Here is a 9,822-nt window from a genome sequence, read left to right on the forward strand (position 1 = left end):
ATCACAAGTCCACCCCATTAATGTGCTTTTATTTGCTAAATTGTTATGCCACAGTTATGCACACATTGAAATTGGTAGTAATCCATCCATCCATTTTCTTCACCGTTAATCCTCAAGAGGGTCACGGGTAGTGCTGGAGCCTATCCCAGCTGTCAACGGGCAGGAGGCGGGGTACACCCTGAACTGGTTGCCAGCCAATCGCAGGGCACATAGAGACAAACAGACGCATTCACAATCACACCTAGGGGTAATTTAGAGTGTCCAATTAATATTGCATGTTTTTGGGAATGTGGGCTGAAACCGGAGAGCCCGGAGGAAACCCACGCAGGCACGGGGAGAACATGCAAACTCCACTCAGGTCGGTCCAGGATTGAACCCGGCACCTCAGAACTGTGAGGCCAACGCTCTACCAGCTGAGCCTTATTTTTTTAAGATAAACTTTACTGACCTAGGGCAAATATTTTACCAGCGCCAAAAACGTAAAAAGTGAATACATAAATTATCTAGCTTCTGCCAATTAGTGGAAAAGCATTTGAAGAGTTTGTTTTCAAAATGAGACATAGGCATTTTTTTCAGATTTACAAAACTCTCGCCAAAATTATCCAGCTCCGAATGGATAATTTTGGCGTGAGTTTCGTAAATCTGAAAAAAATGCCTATGTCTCGTTTTGAAAACAAATTTTTCATTTGATCTCCCTGTCACTCTAAATACTGGCATAGATGAGAAAAATTTTGACAAATTCAGTGCATTTGGATACACTGAATATTCTGTTGGCACAATTTTGACAAATGGCCAAAATTTGACAACATCCACAATTAACTGAAATAATGTGAAACTGACGAGTATTAATTGAACAAACTGACCGATAATTGAGGAATGTAAATCAGGCGTTGTTTTCTTTCTGCAGTCAAAGTCATAATTAAGAAAAAAAAATTCATTCTTTTGTGGTTTTTTTTTTTTTGGAATTACCTGGGTGTCTTTATCCTTTTGGAACATCTATGAGCTCCAGCTGTGTAAGATACCTTGTGCCAGATTGGTCAAAGCAGCCCCAGATCTCAACTGAGCCTGCTATATGATTCACAGTAGGTACGGTGTTCTTTTGTCCACGCAGCACAAACTGATGTTGCTGCGCTCATGTTGAAGAATCGAAAAACCTGCAAACATGACTGGGAGGTTACTGAAATGCGGATTGATGAGCCACTCAGCTTCTGGGGCCATGTTCCTGTGGTGACAGAAAAGACAGGAGCACTTTGCTCGTGAAGTGCAGATGCCAAAGGTCTGCCGGAGGTCAGTTCTAAAAAATGGTTTGACTACAGAGATTTCCTGAAAAAGCAAGAGTAAAATATTAAGTTAATTCACTGCCAGTGGTGGCAGTTGAATTCAAATTTCCATATTAACATGGACTGGCAGTGAAATTAAGGGTCACATCATGCCCCTTTTTTTTTTTTTTTGTAAGATAATTCTGTTGGACAACAGAATTCAAACTGCCTCATTTATAGTGTACAACTCCACCCCCACCGAACCCCTTTTCTATGTGCGGTATTAGGTTGTCAGTTTTTGTGTTATTCTTTGTGTGATAATTGTGAGGTTTGCGTTCCACTGGACAGAAGGATGGAGGAGAAGGGGTAGAAACAAACTTAAGTCTAGAACTCAAATGGACGGAACATCTTTTGGCTATACAAACATCTCACATTAAATTTTACAGGTGTACAAGTGAGAAATAATAACAGGAGAAATAATTTGAATGAAGGATTAAATGGAAATAACTACATTTGATACATACCGTACAATGATAATTCACAGTGTCTTTTGGTTGATGCGCCAAAAGTTTTTTTTTATTGTTATTTTTTCTTTTGTAGTCTAAAAACATTTGTAGTGAGTCAGCTGATAGGGCTCGTGAGTAGAATGCGACAAATAAATAAATGACCTCATAGGCCGAGCTGCCCCCAATGGAGTCTTTCATGTGTTCATATCTTAATAATGCATGAAGGGCTTTCTTAGGGTTGTGGTTTCAGTCAAGTAGATATGGTTAAAGCCCAGCGCTCGAGATGGGCGAAATTATTTGAAGCTCAGCATGCATGACGTGCAAGGTGCTCACTAAGGGAGGTGCGAGGCTTTCGGTTCCTCTGACGTGTGTGACTAGTCCTCTGACGGTACCGGTCCCCCTTAAAAGCCCACCAAGTCTTCCCGGGAGACCTCCGCCATTATCTCATTGGAACGCACGTCGCATTTTGACCGAACCTTCTGAAGAGCCCAGAAACGTCTCAGGTACCCTTTCACTTAATCTCAAGCACTTTGACAACTCTGTTAACCAGTTTATTTCACTTAGTTTACATTTGATGTCACTTAATAAGGCGACCAAGAAATCTTTCGTGCGTAAATTACGCGCAGTAGGTTTACTCCAATGAAACGGATCTTTAGCGCAAATCTTGACTGTAATTCTATATTTTTGATCACTGTTGATCTTTCTGCTTATTTGTGTTTGATATTTCTTTTAGTTTGTCAGGAGAATGGCATTTAATAGACATTCTAAATCATATTCGAAGAGTATTTTCGAGACGTCTCCATCCCGTGGATGCTTTTTTTCCCCCTGACTTCATATAACCCGAATTGATGTCATCGGAATCATTTTTACAACCGCACGACTTCGCTTCATGACAGAAAGAACTTTTACAAAATAGGCGCAGACTTTTGCGTCGCCTAAAATGAGAATCCCGTGTGTGTGTGTGTGTGTGTGTGTGTGTGTGTGTGCGCGCGCCCCCCATGCAGGTCTCCATGCGTCTTCGCTCCTAGCGCAAGACCGGCGGCGACCATGACCATCCATGTGGAGGGGCTTGTGGCCATCGCGGTCTTTTACCTCCTCATCCTCTTTGTGGGTATCTGGGCGGCATGGAAGAACAAACACTCCGGCGAGGCCGAAGGAACCGACCGAAGCGAAACCATCATGGTCGGGGGCAGAGATATCGGATTATTCGTCGGAGGATTTACCATGACCGGTGAAGCAGGATGCAGTATTTTGGTGTTCTGTGAAATTAGAAAAAAAAAAAAAAAATCGCAAAACGACTGATTTGATGGAATCGCGATATTCCGTTTGCTTGTGCAAGTTTCACGTATTCTGTGGAAAAACACCTTTCAATTCTTCCATGGACGCTTTGTTCACTACAAACTAAATGAATATATTTGCTTTTACAAAGAAAGTAGAGTTAGTTTTTATAATTGACTTTGTTAGGCCAATAGCTATTATCTCAATATTTTTTTATATAATTGCACAAATGTACAACTGTCGTTACATATTTTAAATCTATTTTGCTGGATAAGACACTCTAATGTTTTCAAAAGGAAGTCTCAGTCATTGATGTAGTGTGCGTGTACAACTGCAAAGTTGCCTCGACAAATTCAACAAGTCAAAATTCTCATCAGTCTTTGTGAAAGGAGAATATCGAATATATCTCGCATCCAACCTCATTCGCTGTGCTGGTTTACCAAATGAAATGCCTCGTGAGTGTTGATACATTTCGTAAAATGTCATACTTGAATACACCCTGCAGCCTTGCACGGGGGAAACAATTCAATTTAGGAGTAGACTCCACTTTGGATTCATGTTTAGTCAAAAGACTTTTTGTCCCTTGTATTTCCAGCAACTTGGGTCGGAGGAGGATACATTAACGGCACTGCTGAGAACGTTTATCTGCCAGACTATGGTTTGGCTTGGGCACAAGCCCCCTTTGGATATGCCCTCAGTCTTGTTGTCGGTGAGTGAGGCTTCTGTATTTAGGATCTGTGATTTTGTCATGCTCATGTTTTAGGATCATGTTTTTGTCCATATTTCCAAACACATGATAATCTTGTTGATTTTACAGTACATTGAAACGCTTGGTCCACGCAAAATGTGAATTTTATGTATTTAATTATTTACTGTCCTGGTGGGGGTGGGGGGCAGTTTAAATAGCGTGTTTGTGAAAGAGGAGACAGAACTTGCTTGTTTTGAGTACCTTGAAGGTAGAAAAGGTCTATACAAGTGAAAACTCATTTACCATCACATTTATTAGTTATTTTTAAAGCAATGAATGCTCAACATAATTTCTAACAGGACCATTTTTTTTTTGCACTCCAAATTGCCCATAGATGTGATTGTGAGTGCAACGGTGTCCTGTCTTCATGTGCCCTACTACTGGTTGGAAACCAGTTCAGGGTAGACCCTCTCTCCTGCTCGATGACATCTGGGATTGGCTCCAGCATGCCCCCGACCCTTGTGAGGATACGCGGCTCAGAAAATGGATGGATGGATTACTTTGGGGGGGGGGGTCTATCCATCCATCTTCTGTACCGCTTATCCTCACTAGGGTCGGGGCATGCTGGGTCCTATCCCAACTGACTCTGGGTGAGAGGCAGAGTACACCCTGAACTGGTCGCCAGCCAAGGCACACATAGACAAACAACCGCCCGTACTCACATTCACACTGACGGGCAATTTGGGGTCTTCAATTTACCTATCCTGTGATATTTGCTGAAAAACACAAATCTATGCTATGTTTGTCCTCTTTGTCCCAAGGAAATAATTTTGAGAGGGTGGAGCTGTTTCATTTCAACAAAAGTAGTCCTTTGCTACCATCGTGTGTCATCCATAGGCCATTATGAATCTTTTAAGGGGGAGCATCAATATCTTTTGGTTTTTCACTATTCACAGCAGAGCATGGTCGAAATACCACCTGATTAAATGTCCGATATTTGTATGTAGTATTGTACTCATTATGGTTTACAACGCTGGGTTATTGGCCTGCTAATTGACATGCAAGCAATGAGTTTTAAACAAGCTTAATGCTTCTGCAACAACATCTGTTGGCTGCAAGATGCCACACGACAACAACTCGCACCATTAATAACTATATATTTATCTAGGCATGACCTGTGAAAGCATTAAAAGCTCTCCAACTGTAGTTGAGGATTTATTTATTTTTTTTCTATCTTGGAATATTTTTTTCCAACATTTATTTATGCAGTTGCTTCTATGTAACGCTTGACGTGTAGCACGGCTGTGTTAAAACGTGAATTCTTTGTCAAATAGGAGGCCTTTTTTTCGCCAAGCCCATGCGCTCGAGAGGTTACGTAACCATGTTAGACCCGTTCCAGCAACTGTACGGCAAACGCATGGGCGGCCTTCTCTTCATACCCGCGTTAATGGGGGAGATCTTCTGGTCTGCCGCCATCTTGTCGGCTCTCGGTAAGTCTCGTCAAAGCGGCGGTTTGGCCTTGGCGACGTCATCCTCTGACCTGCGTGCCTGTGACCTCAGGCGCCACCCTCAGCGTAATCGTGGACATCAACATCAAAATGTCAGTGGTGATCTCGGCCCTCATTGCCATCTTTTACACGCTGGTGGGGGGACTTTACTCGGTGGCTTACACTGACGTTGTGCAGCTCTTCTGCATCTTTGTCGGCCTGGTGGGTACATTTTGAGAGAATGTGGAAAGTCAAAAATTGGTGTCTCTCTCGTATGTTTGCTGGAATGACACACAACGATAACGACATTCACTCCATATACCGTCTTGCCGTATTTAACCATATGAAAGTTTCTTTCGGCTTGTCCATATACCGTGTTGCCGTATTTAACCATATAAAAGTTTCTTTCGGCTTGTCCCTTTCAGGGTTGCCACAGCGCACATATATGTGTGGCACAATTTTTTTTTTTTTTTTTTTTTTTTTTTTTTTACACGGATGCCCTTCCAGACGGGAGTGGAGGCCCCAGTGGGATATGAACCCCCGACCCCTGGTTTACCAAACCAGTGCTCTAACCACTGAGCTACAGGGCCTCTTCGTAATTAACCATATGATGGGGAAAAATATTATAAACAGCCCTCATTTTGATGCAGTTCTTCACCATCACAATCTATAGTCTTGAATAATCATAATAACCAATGTACAATTATTATTGCGTCAGACAAAATAAAAAACTTTAGATGTTTATTGATATTACATAATGCAAATGCCCTACTCCTACTGTCATGACTGTTAAGTGTATAACTTGTAGAAATGTGAGGGATGGGGGGCTGTAATTGTTTTAAGTAAATAAATATTTCCTGCTTGCAGTGGATCAGCGTCCCTTTTGCTCTGACCAACCCAGCCGTCTCGGACATTACGGTGACTGCAGTGAAGTACGTATACCAGTCGCCATGGAGAGGCAGCGTCGACAAGAGTGACACTTGGGTCTGGATTGACAATTTTTGCCTCCTGGTACATTGACCCATGACTTTTTTTTTTTTTGGAATTTCATGAAAATGGCACTGTAGTTTTGAATTGTGTTACCACGGAATGTGTTACTGCATGGTTCATAGCCCTGGACACATTTTCAGATGCATTTTACTGTTGTGCAATTGAATCCTCAGATGCTTGGAGGAATTCCTTGGCAGGTGTATTTCCAACGAGTCCTATCTGCTTCCTCTGCTACCTACGCACAAGTCCTCTCCTTTATCGCCGCTTTCGGGTGCCTCGTCATGGCTGTCCCCTCGGTTCTTATTGGAGCTATCGGGGCCTCCACAGGTTTGGGCGCTCACACATAAGCAAACATGCACGTGAAATAGGTTTCTACGTGTAGGTGTGTGTCTGTCCATGATTGGTGTGTGCCGTGCAGGATGGATCCATGTTACCTTTAGATCTAAGAGGGCTGGGTAAATAGCAGCTGGTTCCACTCATTTATAATGTAGCAGCCAGCCATTTTAAATGTTACTTCGGTGGGAGGCGAGAGACCAAATTATTGGAAGATTATTGGTTTACTCTCCAGATATCTTCATGTATACCATGTACACCTGAATACTCACCATACTCATCATCTAAGTATTTATCCTGTAGTCAGAGGGGCATAAAGTGAGCAAAAATTGCACTCATGTAAAAGCACTGGTACTTTCGAATGATAAAACTCACGTATAAGGAAAAAGTAGTCTGCCATCAGTATGGTTTAGTATTTACTGGGGATAAAAAAAAATACTTGAGTGCTAAATAACTGATGTTTGCCTTCTATTTTTTCAGAAAATAAAAAAAAATAAATGTGCACTTTGCATTCACTTTGCGGTTTTACTCCACAGTTCATTACATTTTGCAAACACATGCTGAGACATCCTCTCTTACGTTTCTCAAGTCCCAATTGCAGTTGTTGTAAGCTGAAATGTCAACATTTTCACCAAACATAGATGACAGTGCGTGACATCCTGAGTTAGTAGGTGCTCTTTTTATGGTCCATCCATCCATTTTCTGTACTGCTTATTCTCACTCAGGTCATGTGCGAGCTAGAGGCTATCGCCAATTTACTTATAGATTTCTGACATGTTTCACATAAGTAAGTTACTTTAAAGTCATTGATTCTGCTTGAAGCTGTGCAGAATGTATGTGGTCCCGTGTCTGACAAATAGAATTTATTCAGAAGTTCCTTCAGTGATAGTAACAATGAAAACAATGTAGTTTAATACTACCCACTTCTGACAGTATTGTGTATCTGGAAATGTTTCGCTAGGTCTAACGCTTTTTTCAGCATAGAACTATACTCAACAATTATTGTTGCCAGATGGTTTTACAGTAGAGGCTAGTGGTTCTAGTGTAGTAGTAGTTGATATAGATTACTTAACAAGCAGCTGGGATGGGATGGATTCCAATTCAATGTGTCCTTCTCCTCCTCTTACAGTCAAACTTTACCTTGGAACAAAAATGAGAAACTTTTGAATTTTGATTCAGGTTCCTTTTGCTTGTATTTTGAACAAACTAATGGTACTTGTATATTGTAGCAATTTCTCTTAGTAAGTCTGATGCATGTCCGACATTCAGACTGGAACCAAACAACATACGGTGGCATTTCTCCAAAAGAGAAGGAAGAGGCCGATATGATCCTCCCCATCGTTCTCCAACACCTCTGCCCACCATTTGTGTCTTTCTTTGGCCTGGGCGCCGTGTCTGCTGCTGTCATGTCATCTGCCGACTCGTCCATCCTGTCCGCGAGCTCCATGTTTGCAAGGAATATCTACCAGCTGGCCTTCAGACAGTCGGTCAGTGCTTGTGTGTTTTTCCACTCAATTCTCAAATTCCATGACGCCTTTTTTTTTTGTCATAATGAGGTGTCCACTTGGCTTTATCTTCACAGGCATCGGATCGTGAGATTGTGTGGGTCATGCGCATCACCATCTTTGTGTTCGGTGGTCTCGCAACGTTGATGGCGCTGGTTACGGGGACAGTTTACGGACTGTGGTACCTCAGCTCAGACTTGGTTTATGTCATCATCTTCCCCCAACTTCTCAGCGTGCTCTTTGTCAAAGGCACCAACACCTACGGTTCAGTGGCGGCTTACTTCTTTGGTATGGTGCTGCGTGTAGGTGGAGGGGAACCCTACCTGCATCTACCCCCTTTCATTTATTACCCCGGATGGACCACGGAGGAGCGCAAGGACCACATCACTGGACAAATGGAGGATGTTGTCGTTCAAAGGTTTCCTTTTAAGACAGCCTCTATGCTCGCTTCCTTCTTAGGTAATGTTGCGTTTTCCTACCTGGCCAAGTACCTGTTTGAGAGCGGCAAGCTGTCTCATAAATACGACATTCTCGATGCCGTCGTGTCCAAGCACAGTGGCGAGATTATGGATAAGACGACGCTTGTGGCTCGTGGCAACAACATCGCGCTGTCTGAGATGGCGCCTGTCAAACCGAGGCTGAGCGTGACTTTGGCGGCCGCCTTCACGCGCCGCGACACACTGCCAACAGACACTGTGGAGGAGGAAGAGGAGGAGTCAAGCCCTGACTCCTCCCACCATGATGACGAATGAAAACATCACATTGTCGTTTTTGGATGACTGCAACAAAGCCGGTCCATCTGTCAATCGAAAAGAAGACAATGAGCAAACATCCTCCCGGTGGACAATGAAGTACAACACTGATTGGTGGTAGCTGGGATTTCCAGAGCAATATGTTCTCACAAAAGTAGTTTGTAACACATCTTCAAACGAAACTTTTATTTGCAGCTCCATGAGACTCACAACATCAGTATTAGTTTTGTGTACATGCACCCCATCTGCACCAGTCTTCCTTCAATATACCGTACTCCAAAAACAAATGCATATACTAATATGCATTGTTCATCTTCTATACCACTGGCACTGGAGTCTGCCCCGGTTGACTTTGGTCAAAGGCAGACGACACCCGGGATTGGGTGCCGGTCAATCAGAGGGCACATTTAGGCAGATGGACATTTACACTGAGGCCATCTCACGAATGGGAACTTCTTCGGTGAGTCAGTAACCGCATACTGTTATATTGTGAACAGTTAATTGCAATGAGCCAGAAAATAAACATTAGGCATAGGTAGGAATATCGCAAATGTATTTCAATAATATTTATTAATGAAAAAAATTTTTTTTTTGAATAACCCATATCATGTTGTTTTTATTTTGACAAATTCAAGTGCATTTACGTTCTGTATGAAATCGTGCTCGTGTAAGGAAAGGCTCCTCCGGAAATGTAGCATAGCAGCTTATTGATTGCACATAAAGTTGTCTTTCTGTGAAGTACGTCATAAACACTCTCACAAGCTCTCATATGCGGTAGAGGTTCAATAATAATAAGATCTGTTTGAAAAAAATATACTGCCTTTTCATGATTTTTTTGTCTCATGTGTCGACAATTTGACTATTGAAATGCACAAGTAGAAAGAAGACATGAAGCAGTTTTGGTTTGACAACTCAACTTTAGTTTGCGAGTAAAAACTTGACTCCTGTAAAACTGGTAAAGTAGCAGAAGATGTGACATGAGGCGAGCTTTTGTTGTATCCTTAATTAATTATCTGAGCCTACG

General features: G+C 42.3%; 1 protein-coding gene across 1 annotated transcript; it reads left to right on the forward strand.

The window, feature by feature from the left end:
* Positions 1–2,806: 2,806 nt before the first annotated feature.
* Positions 2,807–9,308, forward strand: LOC133497802 (high-affinity choline transporter 1-like). Its single transcript, XM_061813977.1, has 8 exons — positions 2,807–2,996; positions 3,639–3,752; positions 5,066–5,221; positions 5,292–5,440; positions 6,086–6,229; positions 6,382–6,535; positions 7,811–8,028; positions 8,124–9,308. Exons 1-8 carry the CDS (start codon positions 2,813–2,815, stop codon positions 8,796–8,798), a joined length of 1,794 nt encoding a protein of 597 aa, XP_061669961.1. The 5' UTR covers positions 2,807–2,812; the 3' UTR covers positions 8,799–9,308.
* Positions 9,309–9,822: the final 514 nt, after the last annotated feature.

Source organism: Syngnathoides biaculeatus, chromosome 3 (genome assembly GCF_019802595.1).
Source record: "Syngnathoides biaculeatus isolate LvHL_M chromosome 3, ASM1980259v1, whole genome shotgun sequence".
NCBI classification, from domain to species: domain Eukaryota; kingdom Metazoa; phylum Chordata; class Actinopteri; order Syngnathiformes; family Syngnathidae; genus Syngnathoides; species Syngnathoides biaculeatus.